Source organism: Sebastes fasciatus, chromosome 11 (assembly GCF_043250625.1).
Source record: "Sebastes fasciatus isolate fSebFas1 chromosome 11, fSebFas1.pri, whole genome shotgun sequence".
Classification (NCBI taxonomy): Eukaryota; Metazoa; Chordata; class Actinopteri; order Perciformes; family Sebastidae; genus Sebastes; species Sebastes fasciatus.
Window position 1 is genome coordinate 26,790,361 of NC_133805.1, and position 12,812 is coordinate 26,803,172.

The 12,812-nt window shown below is 43.2% G+C and overlaps 2 protein-coding genes across 2 annotated transcripts in view; both read left to right on the plus strand.

Annotated features, from left to right (window-relative positions):
- Positions 1-1,667: 1,667 nt before the first annotated feature.
- tmem200cb (transmembrane protein 200C, genome duplicate b) lies at positions 1,668-8,347 on the plus strand. Its single transcript, XM_074651922.1, has 2 exons — positions 1,668-1,916; positions 5,850-8,347. Exon 2 carries the CDS (start codon positions 5,883-5,885, stop codon positions 7,419-7,421), a length of 1,539 nt encoding a protein of 512 aa, XP_074508023.1. The 5' UTR covers positions 1,668-1,916; positions 5,850-5,882; the 3' UTR covers positions 7,422-8,347.
- Positions 8,348-12,176: 3,829 nt separating this feature from the next.
- epb41l3b (erythrocyte membrane protein band 4.1-like 3b) overlaps positions 12,177-12,812 on the plus strand; it is a 70,261-nt gene continuing 69,625 nt past the window's right edge. The window contains exon 1 of the mRNA XM_074651957.1: positions 12,177-12,346. The gene's annotated coding sequence lies outside the window, so the exon portion shown is untranslated. The remainder of the gene's footprint in view (positions 12,347-12,812) is intronic.

Genomic DNA, 12,812 nt, shown 5'->3' on the forward strand with positions numbered 1-12,812 from the left:
TTAAAACCCGCGGATTATTCCCCATGTCCGTGCATACTTTGACTCCAACTGTGTCAATGCACACTTGAGTTTCCTCTGTTCCTTTCCTCTAATTTATGCCACAAACAAAACACAAAACACATTTCTGGGTCATAAATTCGCAGTCAGCTCTCTGGAGCATCAGCTTTGTAATTCATGCTCTCCCCCACCTCCTGCCCAGTGTATAGCTGCTGCATCTGTCTCCCAGTCTCACATCACTGGAACACATCTGGACTCTGTCATATTTCGTTTTGTTAAACATGGGGCATGCAGCATACAAGCAATTATAGCAATGTAACCCAAGGGAGAAAGATAGGGAGAGGCAAGCACATGATGATGAATTTGGTGTGTTTAAGTTTGCCTTTCTCTGACTTCCTCTACACTGTCTGTGCAGTTTAAACCCATAACACAGTGATTTATTCATGCATTGTATTTCCACCGATTTTACAGAGATATGCAAATAAGTACTCTGTGCACGCACTTTGTCATACAAATTCCCAGATCATTGTGCAGCAATTATAGACTGTGGCAAAAATGCAACTGGCATCTCTCAATCAAGCTTAAACCTGCAGTAGGCAGAATGATTTTGGCATAATTGGTAAAAAAAATTGCATAATAACCTTTCAGCATATTGTAATTCAAGTGTTCTGATAGATGACTTCTGCACCGCCTCATGGCTCTGTTTTCAGGCGTTCAAATATTTAGCTTGTGGCGGGAGACTTTGACCAATCACAGGTCATTTCAGAGAGAGAGCGTTCCTATTGGCTGTTCATTCAACGGAGGCAGCTGTCAATCACTCGCAAACTCCGATCAAACGGTCAAACTAGGCAGCGATGATCAAATATGAATCAATAATCTGTTACTGTAATGCCTATTTCTCTCCTCAAATGTTTTCAGAAACATCTAGTAGTGTACTGTTTAGTGTACTGTTTAGCTGAGAAAGTTTGCTCCGGCTGGTGGGCGGTGCTTGGTATTTCCTCAACTGATCCAAGGTTTATGGAAAGAAGGCTGGGTCACGGGCGGACATGGGTCTCTAGGAATGGGGTATAACACAGTCACAACAAGTTGCGGTCGTGCGTTGCGATTGGCTCAATTTTGGCGAGTGCAGGCCAGATTTTATTGCGCATGTGTTCTACCCCCAAAGATATGACGCGTTGATGACGCATGACCCAGCCTCCTTTCCATAGGCCTTGAACTGATCTCAACATGGCTGTTGGGTCGCAAACTTTCTCATTTTACAGCTAAACAGTACACAACAAGATGTTTCTGAAAACATTTTATGCGAGAAATAGGCATTACAGTAACAGAATATTGATTCATATTTGATCAGCGCTGACCGTTTGATCAGAGTTTGCGAGTGATTGACAGCTGCTCAGAGACGGCTGACTCCAGCTCAGCTCTGATTGGTTGTTTTTCTTCCGGTCTGTGAAATCTTGCAGATGCCATTATAGAAGCACCTGAGGACAACAGAAGCACATGATTTTTTTTTCAGATTACCTGTCTCATGCACTACTGTCAGGATATAGTGACCGTTTTATAAGAAAATCATATTTGCTCCAATTCTACCTACTACTGCTTTAATTCAGCATGTTCTTGTGCCCAAACATGTAAGAAAATCTAGGGAAAAAAAGATGTGGAAGCGTTAGGAGATACAACACCCAGTATGCTAAATGTCCTCAGCAGCCCTCCTTCTTCTTCACGCTGCCTAATAATGGGCACCAATAGAAACGCAGTGTGCCCGCCCCTGCTGCCCGGTCGGTCCATTGTGAGTCCGCGTTCAACTGGAAACCACTCTTCCAGACTCACTCGGCACCAAAAGTGGCGCACCATCGACATGATGCACAGCTGAACGAGGAGTGCGCCTTCGAACATGCTCGACTGTCGAGCCACGATATCTGGTAAGAGGGATCCATGTTTTTATGATTTTATTTTTAATTTATTTATCACCACCTCCTGCGTCTTTTTATACCTCCAGCTGAATATATCCGGGCTTCTGTTTGGGTTTAATCTGACATTAATATGTCTGTATCGAGGTAGAGCAGCAGGGGTATATGAAGTCTTTTAATTGTGTAACAGAGAGGTTTAGTTGGGGAGTGTTTATTTATTTTTATCTCGAATAAATCGACGGACTAAGAGTTGAAGATGTCAGGGAGGCGATGGACTTATTGGAGCAATGCGCACTCCAGTCCCTTTACTTTAATCCGTGATGTTTAATGATTTTGTTGCAGTTTTATGTTGATATTTCGGTCTGTCTCACATATTTGATGAACCATCTGTCCAATATGCGAGAGACATAAAGTAAAAAAGGTGTTGGAGTGACAAAATGATAGGATATAAAGGTGGATCTATTTAGTTATCCAGTTCAACTTTTTTTTTACGCCCCTGATGTTTGCATTTAAAGACAAATGTCTGGCCTCATGCGTTTAAATAGAGGTATAATCATGAGCACACACAGCTCTTGGTTATAGTTATGGAAGCATGGGCTTCGTCAGGCCGTGGTTGAGGTGTTCGTGTTTGTCATCTGTCTGCACCTTCCGAGCACCAAAAATACAGTGTTTGTCTTTGTGTGTTTCTGGAGCCAGACGCGTCGCTGTGGCTCTGGACATTTTCACCTCCAACTCCAACCTTCCACAGACACCTTTTTTTCCCAACAGAAGGGAAACAGATGCGCCAGTAATGTCAACAGTCGATTACTCATGCAGATTTGCGCGAAAATATTGCGCCCCCGCAGCATGGACGCACCGGCCTCCATCCATCCTCTCTCCATCCATCCATCCATCCATCCTGCCAGACGAGATGCTGCTTCTGCTTCTTTTTTTATTATTATTTAAAGGGAGTCTTCTTTTTTTATTATTTAAAGGGAGACATAACCGAGTAGTTCAGCAGCTTCCTGTTCAGCACCACAGACAGAGACACAGTCCTACATGTCCACACCCACTTCTGGTCCACGTTATACCTCTACTGCCCCTTTCTCCCTCCAAACATAGAGAGAGGTCCGCCTCCACTTTACCACCGTTAGTGCAGGTTGACTTGCTCTCGGGCCTGGAAGGCATTTGAGTGCTTATTGGATGCGATATACTGAGAAAGTCGTTGTGAATGGCAGCTGATCAAATATGGATCAATATTTTGTCACTGTAATACCTATTTCTCAGATAAAATGATTTCAGAAACATCTTATAGTGTCCTGTTTAGCTGTAAAATGAGAAAGTTTGCTCCGTCTGGTGGGAGGTGCTTGGTATTTCCTCAACTGATCTCAACATGGCTGCAAACTTTCTAATTTTACAGCTAAACAGTACACTACAAGATGATTCTGAGAACATTTTATGCAAGAAATAGGCATTACAGTAACAGAATATTGATTCATATTTGATCAGCGTTGACCGTTGGATCAGAGTTCGTGAGTGATTGACAGCTGCTCAGAGACAGCAGGCTCCAGCTCGGCTCTGATTGGTTGTTTTCCTCCGGTGTGTGAAATCTTGCAGATGCCATTATAGATACAGTCCGACATGTCCACACGCACTTTTGGTCCACGTTATACCGCTACTGCCCCCTTCTCCCTCCAAACATAGAGAGAGGTCCGCCTCCGCTTTACCACCGTTAGTGCAGGTTGACTTGCTCTCTCTGGCCCGGAAGGCATTTGAGTGCTTATTGGATGCGATATACTGACAAAGTCGTTGTGAACGGCAGCTGAGCACCGGTGTGCTGCTTTGCTGAAGAAGCTCAGGTGCAGAGCTCTCAGTGTTCTACTTTCAGTGCCTGTATAATAACTTGGATCATAAAGGGGAAGAAGTGGAGGACTGTTGAGGTTGAGAGAGCAAACACCTTTTTTTAATCGCTGCTCTGAAGGGAATTATTTGTGGAATAAGTTATTCATGAACCTGAGCCCTATATGTCAAACACAATTAAGCGTGATTGGTCAAATTAAATACCTAGCAGCACACAATCAAGAAGGGAATGCTGGTTCTAATTAATCAGCCCCATCCTCCCATTATCATCCGCCACATGTGGTTGGAGCTCATCAGCAGATAATCATGATAAGTGCTCGTGCCTTCATTGTCCTTTGGACCCTTCTATACTATTGTTGCCGCATAACCAGAAAACAAACGCAAACATCTCCCAGGCAGCGTCCGGTGGTGTGTAAACAAATGGCTCATATATTAGCCTTTTGTGATGTGCTGTATGTGTCATGTTGAAGCACAGCTGCTCGGTTGGTGAAGTGGATTCGGGTGCAGGAGGTTGGTGAGAGAAAAGAGAGTGAGGTGGAGAGAACATGCCTGCTGGCCTCCTGTCTGGACACATTACATTTTCATGGGCTGATATCGCACCGGCACAGCTGAATATAGATAAATAGCACTCCTTGTTCTCCGCTGTCAACTTGGGTATTCGTCTCTGTTTCGCTTACATCATTGTATTTATAGATCCACAGCAGCAGATGGATGTTATCAGTCGGTTTGCTGACCATCTGATGACTAATATTGCATCCGCCTTTGGTGCAAAGAAGCAGTGTATACCTGTAGGATAGAATCTCAGATACATAACCCGTTTATGGATCCTGACCCCCCTCCTCTCCTTTTCTTCCAACCCATTTTGCCCCAGAAACCAACCAGTATTCCCACGCTGGAATATTAAAGCCCCTGAAAAACTTGGCCTCAAATCTTAAGTATTTCTCTATAACATTAAATATTCATGACGAAAACAACTTCAAAAACATTTTAGGTTTTAAGAGTTTAGTGCTGCTTCATCAGGACTGTGTGGGTGTTGTCTCATCAGATTTGACGGACAAACAACCCACTAACTGTCAGCAGATTTTGATTCAAACATTGCTAAATCCTGATTGGTGTTTGTGACACTGTGTTCCCGCCCCTTTCAAACCAGTAAGAAGAGCACATGGACTTAAGAAATACATAAAATGTTAATGGGAATAATGTGCATTCATGTTGGACCCCAGTGTCAGAAAGTGACTGAGAAAATACATTTTCAGGGCCTGCAAAGGTATCAGAACTAGGTCTTTACACCTTAAAGCCCTTAAAGAGGACCTATTATGCTTTTGTGATTTTCCCCTTTCCTTAGCGTGTTATATAGTTTTTTGTGCATGTAAAAGGTCTGCAAAGTTACAAAGCCCAAAGTCCACTCCAAAGGGAGTTACTCTCCCCTACAGAAACACGGCTCCTGAACTGCCTGAAACGCCTCGCTTGAAGTCACGTCTTTTCTTCCGTATCGTGGTGATGTCACCAAGTAACACAGTTGCATAATACCTGTCTAGCGGCTAGTTTGGCACGCCCTCAAACAAAGCTAATTAGAGTGGAGCTGGAGCGGAGTCTGAAGTGTTTGGTTTGGTTGACCAATCACAACAGAGTGGGCCAACTGACCAACTGTTCTGCGGAGCTCAAACAGAGTGTTTCAGACAGATGGTGAAAAGAGGTGCTGCAGCCCAGCCGGTATGAGAAAAATAAAGCGTTTTTTGAACATTAAAGCTTGTAAACATGTTCTACTAGAAACCCAAAACACAAGTATGAACCTGAAAATTAGCATGATAGGTCCTCTTTAAATATTTCAGTTTATATTGTGTTTTAGTGGTGCACATCACCAAACAAATGTATAATTAATTGTCACAGAGTGAACCTGAGGCCTTCGTGGTCCCTGAGGGTTAGTTGCCAGCTTTGCCTGGTCGTTAATCCAGCCTTGTATGTATAATAAATCTGGATTACATGTGTAATCTCTCAGTGAAACGAACATATTCACTCTGTGGCTCTACATGTTTAAACCTTCTTCTTATCATGTAAATCATTAACCTAATGCTCTCTCTCTTTTTCTATGTTGTGTCCTGCCAGGTTGAGTGACAAGCCTGCTGTCCAATCGCCGCCATGATAGCCACGGGTGGCCTGCTGCGCATGAACAGGCGCAATGATTCCCTGCGCTCTAAGAACCGGGCAGAAAACAAACGGAAGCGGAAATCCAAGAAAAAGAAGAAGAACGACGTGGTGGTGGTGAAGGGGAAGCTCAACTTGTGCTCCCCGGCCGGTTTTGTGGCTGGAGTGGGAGTTATAGTTCTCATGGTGGGGATTTCCATGGCGGTGCTGGGCTACTGGCCCAGCCAGAACCAGCAGCAGTACCAGGAGCGCCGCAGGACTGGAGGATACCACAACAACAGGATGAGCTACTCCAAAAGTCTGCCTGTTTCCTCTAACTTCACCCGTAATAAGCTGCCCTCCGGACAGACACGTTTACTCAACCAGAGCCATTCTAACAGCAGCGCCCCTCAATGTGGCTTCCTGTGTGACTTCCTGAACAATTACCTGTACTCAGACAATCTGAAAGTCTTCGGACCGCTGGTGATGGGGATCGGCATTTTCCTCTTCATCTGCGCCAACGCAGTCCTTCATGAAAACCGAGACAAGAAAACCAAAATCATCAACCTGAGGGACATCTACTCCACTGTTATAGATCTACACAGCATAAGGTCAAAGGAGTACTCGCCTCTGAACGGTATGGTGAACTACACTCAGGCGAGGAGCGCCGAGGGCCCGTCGGGCGCATTCCCTCCAAGTGGGATGCTTACTCGTGGCTCCTGGCCCTCCACTGGACTCCAGGGCGAGTTGGGCGGCGATGATGTGTTCAGACGCCCGTCGTTGGCCAGCAGGCCTCGGAGCTGGTCCAGAGATGTCCAGACCTTCACGGATACCGTTTACAGCATCTACAAAGACTACAGCAATAGCGGCGAGCAGGCGCCTCAGCCCCGCCAGTGGGAGACCACCTCCATCGTAACCTCCTCCGTGAACGCTTTCACGCTCCCTGTGATCAAACTGAACAACTGTGAGGTGGAGGAGTCTGAGAGGGCGGAGGCAGAGGGGCGCTCGGAGGAAGGGGTGGTTATTGAGGCTGCCGCCGAAGCAATCAGCGAGGAAGGGCAAGCCAGCAGCGGCCAGACTGACGAGACAGACGCCAACGGGATGGATGCCTCGACGACAGATTCCCCGCCGCCCAATCAGAGCCACGAGGACTTAACCATAGCTGACCAACAGGGGGCGCCGCAGGCTCAACCAGAGTGGACCCAGCTGTTTCCTCCATCACCTGTTGCCAGGGCGATGGGGTCACGGCTTTCGCTCAACTCCCTCACGGATCAGCCCAGGTCTGCACGCCGCTGCAGCTTGTCTGTGTCTGTGGGTCGTCAAGGCGACAGAGCCAGACGCTTCAGCTGCCCTCGTCTGGAGCGCTCCAACAGTAAGGGCTACATCAAACTGGCTGACTTGGGGGGCGAGTCCTTCGAAGCCCCCGACACGGACACTTCTTTAGATATGGCCACCGAGCAGGAAGTAGCAACAGACGCAGACGCAGCAGCAGCGGAGGAAGCAGCTCAGGGAGAGGACGATCTGGTGACACCCAGCACCTCTGCAGAATCCTAGACTTTTTGTTGACGAGAAACTCTTCGATGTCTTGTTCTTTGTTTCGTACCTTCTTCTCTGATTGCAGACGCCATTACAGAGGAGAGGAAACGTGGAGAGTAAGCAGCTAAGGACTATTGAAACATAGCCATGAACACTGAAGGGCAAGGCTCTTTATAAATACCACATCCACAGCTCAACATTCAGATGTAATTTTTCTATTTTTTCAATGTAGCAAGAGCAATACTAAAGACTTGTAAGAAGATTTAGTAAGGATTTGTAACAACAAAAAAAAGAGAAAATCAGATCTGATGAGTTTTAACTTTTCTTTTGTATAAGAGTAGGGCAAACATTGTAGCTTGTAGAATTGCCAAAACCGTCACTGAGAACTACCGTCTGACATGTTGTACTGTAGCATTAAAATATGCCACAGAAAACTGAATAGTCTAGAATTGTTTCTCCGCGTCGTTATGTGAATCCCACGTGAAATAGGTGAACTGAAATCTCAGGTAGACGTTTGGTTTAGGATCGGGACCTTGAGGACGAGGTCTTCCCTGTGCACACTTGTTTATATGAAACATTCATGGTTGAATAAACTTGACTGTAACACCTCCTCCTGTCGGCTCTCACAGGTGTCCTTGTGTGATATGAGATTAAATGCAGCAAAATAGTTTGTTTGCTCCAAATAGCTTTTAGAGATAAAGCTGTGGGACTATGAGTGCTTAAGTGTGTGGTTATCCTGCAGATGGTATAGATTTTGTTTTCTTGCACTTCAGCAGCACTTCTTCTCATTACTGGGAAAGACTGCAGTGGTATTGATGTTGCATTGTCTGTGCTAACTGAACTGAGACCAGTAACCTATAAGTGACATTTACAACAGCCTTAGCTTCAATGTTGAAAAGGGGTCATTAGCAGAGACTTATCTGCTGATTCAGATGGGTGATAAATTAAAGGAAATCTACTATATTGTGAGTGTCTTAATAAGGTGTTTGGACCATATGAGCCACTAGAACAACTCCAAAAATCTCCCATACTTGTTCAGTTGGGTGGAGATCTGGTGGCTGCGAAGGCAATAGCATATGTTCACATAATTGTTATACCCTTTGTATGGAAACATCTGCATGCATTATGTTTCTGCACTTTTTGTTCAGCGGTCCCCTTAAGGTTCTATATACAGGATTAAGAGCATTAATATAGCAGCAAACAACTACTTGCTATGCAAAGATATAGAGGAGTAATGTCTACCTGAGCAGAGAATGAAGTCGCTTTCCCTCTGTGTGTGTTGTAATCCGAGCTTCTCTGTGCTTTGTCACCCAATTAGACTGTTATCAGGCTATTAAATGTGCGTTATTGGTTGCTATAAGCATCGTAGATGTGGGTCATTAGGGGCCTACTACACCTACTACATTGTCAGGCCATTAAATGTGCGTTATTGGTCACTATAAACATCATAGCTGTGGGTCAGTAGGGGCCTACTACACCTACTATGTTGTAAAAGTGAAAGCGAAACTTAAAAGCAACATGTTCTAATGTGTTGTAAAACTGCATGAAACTTTACGTTTTGAACAGAAACAAAACAGCTTGTTTAGGTTAAGGCAACAAAACCACTTCGTTATGTTTAGCGAAAAACAGTGTTTTGGCTTAAAATAACTATGTTTCAAAATGTTTTGTGTCCCATCCATTGCCCTCGACCTCTACCCCATATGGATTTTCACGCTGCCTATACTACAGCGCCTGACTTCCGCTTTATGTCTTATCATGTTTACTACATTCGCTACAGATCGCTGTTTTCTTCTTTTATTCCTTCTTTCGCTGATTGCCCATGTGAATTGATGATAAAACCTACTAGTGGGTGTAGCAAGCCCCTACTGACCCACGTCTATGAGGCTTATATCCACTGATGACGCACACTTTGGTGCATGTGAGTCTCTCTGTTGTGCCCCACTGGCTAGCTAATACCGCTGATAACGCCGCCCGGTGTTATCCCGGTGTTGTTGCGGAAACATAGCACCCTCCCTCCGGTTCCCCTCAGGTAAACACTGTTAGCTCTGTCAGCACTGTTGCCATTGTTTTCACTGTTAGCGCTGTTAGCACCGTTAGCTGCTGGCTTAGCCGTCACCATGTGGAGACAATAGAAATGCTCTGAATTCCTTATAGAGAACCTTTAATTTGTCACCTGTTTGTATGTGCTTCTTCTGCATTTGTGCTCATTGTTATGCAAATATGTTGCTCATAGCTTTCAGTGATGGAAATTAACTGAGTACATGTATTCAAGTAGTGTAGCTACTTTTCTGGATTACTTAAATGTTATACTATTTTAATTTATACTTCTACCCAATACATTTCAGAGGAGATATACTTTTTACTCCACTACATTTATTTGACAGGTACTGTATAGTCACTAGTTACTTTGCAGGTTACTGTAAGGTACATACAAAATACACTTAGTAGGGGCTTTAAATGTATTTGTATTATTTATTTATTTACGTTTTTATTAGTTTATACAGTAGTGCAATACAGTGACCAACATGAAGACACATATGATACATATACACATAGTATACAGTATGTGTATATGTACGATAGGTTGGTGTGTATTTGTGTGGGTGGATGTGTAAAAGACATAGAGGGGAGAGAGCGAAAGGGGGAGACAATATTAACCAGAGGAAGAAAGAAGAAAATACCCATAGCTACAATGCTCTTGGGTGGCATTTTTATTTATATTTTTCCTCCTTTTTTTTATTCTTTATCCTTCATTTTAAGCTCTTGTCCCTTTTTCCATTTTTTTCTCACAACAACAACAACAACAACAACAACAACAGTCCAATGTTGTACTAGATCAATAAATCCCTTGAAGCCGCCTCCAAAATGACCATAAAGTTGAAACAACACCTCACTAAAACAGTTTCAACAAAAACTGAACACTATAACCTTCATGAAGGTAGGATTCATCACAGGGGTGTTGTATTACACTGCCTTATTTTGAGCTAGGTGTACCTGATAAAATGGCAACTGAGTGTATATGATCATCTTTGTTACAGATGTAAACTACCCAATAGTATAAAAATCAAGTATATACTAATTCAAATTAGCTCCACCTTCACCAGCTATGCAATTAAAATGTTGCTTAATACATCAGTAAACATAATCCAATAATATAGGCTACTGTAAACATATAACACTGACAGGAGCATTCTGCTGCACAAGGAGTACTTTTACTTTTGCTACTTTAAAGGGATAGTTCGGGTGTTTTGAACTGGGGTTTTATGAGGTACTTATCCATTGTAGGTGTATTATTTACAGTAGATGATGGTCGGTACGCCCCCAGTTTGGAGAAACAGACAGGAGTACCGACACCAGAGTAAAGCAATGTACTGCTGTGGACAAGGATGGCAGAAAACGTATTTTAGACACCTAAAAAAAAGGCTCACCTAAAAAAATCAATATCCGTTTAAGTGTACGCTATATTTAAAATATTTTCACCGCTTTATCTTGCTGTCAGACAGGGAACTGAACTGAAAGTGAAACCTATCTGTGCTCTCTCCAAAACCAGCAGGCTCAGATGACAAAAAACTGTTTAGATACGTTTCACTTTGAATTCAGTTCGCTGTTGGAAAATATTCTAAATACAGCGTACACTTAAACGGATATTGATGTTTTTTTAGGCTAGCCTTTCTTTTAGGTGTCTGAAATACGTTTTACTGCCGTCCCCGTTCACAACGCTGTATTGCTTTGCTCCGACGTCGGTACTCCTGTCTGTTTCTCCAAACTGGGGACACACCGACAGTCATCTATTGTAAATAATACACCTACTTTGTATAAGTACCTCATACATAAAGCGTCTCGACATAACTTCTGTTATGATTTGACGCTATATATAGATAAATTTAATTGAACAACCCCACTTCAAAACACCCAAACTATCCCTTTAAGTTTATTTTGCTTATAATACTTTTACTTTAAGTAGCATGATTAGGGCTTTAACTGGTAATGGCGTACATTTATATTCCTACTCTTACTTAATTAAAGCATCTAAATACTTCTTCTACGACTGAATTTCACATTTATTTCACTACTTAGTATTAAATACAAAAATAAACACAGTATATTTAATCAACATTACCTACAAGTTCAGTCATCTTTCAGGTGTTTTTGGTTTGCAGACTTTATCATTAAGCATCTGAACGCAGCTGAAGTTGAAGAACTTACTGAAAGTCAGCTTTAGACCGGTAAGTTTAAAGATCTGGATTTATTAGCACTATGCCAGTCTTGCTACTGTTCATTTTATGAAGCTTTTAAGATCAATTACATGAAATGCCGGCTATACATGCTGTCAAGTTGAGTCCAAATGCAATTAGAACAGTTACCCTCTGTTTAAAGCCATATAAGTGGTATTAACACGATTCAAATTGAAATATGTTTCTGTTTATCACTATGAAACTGGTCTGAAGTATTTAGGTTGAAAAGTTTTAGAATAAAATTAGTTCCAATGGCATCTAAGAGCATAATGGTTGTAGGAAACTTTATTTTGAGCTAGGTGTACCTGATAAAATGGCAACTGAGTGTATATGAAGCATCAAAACAGCAGCTCAGCCTAACGAAGCCATCTAGTGGTCATGTGACCCAGAGATGATTATCAAACACACCTGTTCCTGCAGCCTCCAGCAGGCGGCGCTAGGACCTGCGGGGACCTACTGGGAACCAGGCTGCTGACGTCTCTCACCGTGGGCGTGCCTGGTTAGCAGCACTTCGGGGGCCGGTTTTTGGAGGCGGGAGGGGCGGGGTTAGCTCGGTCCCGTCTCTGGGAAGGTTTTGCCAAAGCAGGCTCTTACAGGTGTCTGCTCCTTTCCACCCGGACGAGCCCTACGTCGGGATTCCTGCTCTCCAGTAACACACACTGCTGTCAGCTGGAGTTTGGGGAGTTTGTTTCCTGTCATAAGACTCAGGTAAAGTGTTTATTTCACTTGTTTGAGCTGCTTTACTTCTCAACTTCACTACGTATCAACACTGTTCACTGAGTTAACTGAGTTTTGCATGATTTGGGCAGCATTAGCAGACAATTAGCAGGTTATTAACATTGTTTCAAGTTACATTTCCACGTTTATATCCAGTCAGTAAAGTTTTTGTTTCATTTTCCATTTGTCTTTCTGTTTCAAACACCAACAAACACACTGTGACCTGCTGCTGCTGCTGCTCTCCTGCTGGAATGTGAAATGGTGAGTAAGTTTATTCAGTTTGACACACATATAATAGATAAACACACATGTCTGACTGGGTATATTAAGAGAGACTTGAGTTTTGGCTGCTCTAATTAGGGCTACAGGGTCAAACAGAAGGTCAAAGTGTCATTTTAAGGGTTAAGGGTCACTAGAGGGATCACATATGTTGCATTACTTCATTTTTTTAAATCAG

Bases quoted from the DNA above. Each gene is read 5' to 3' on its own strand.
- tmem200cb (XM_074651922.1), top strand. From the start codon at position 5,883: ATGATAGCCACGGGTGGCCTGCTGCGCATGAACAGGCGCAATGATTCC.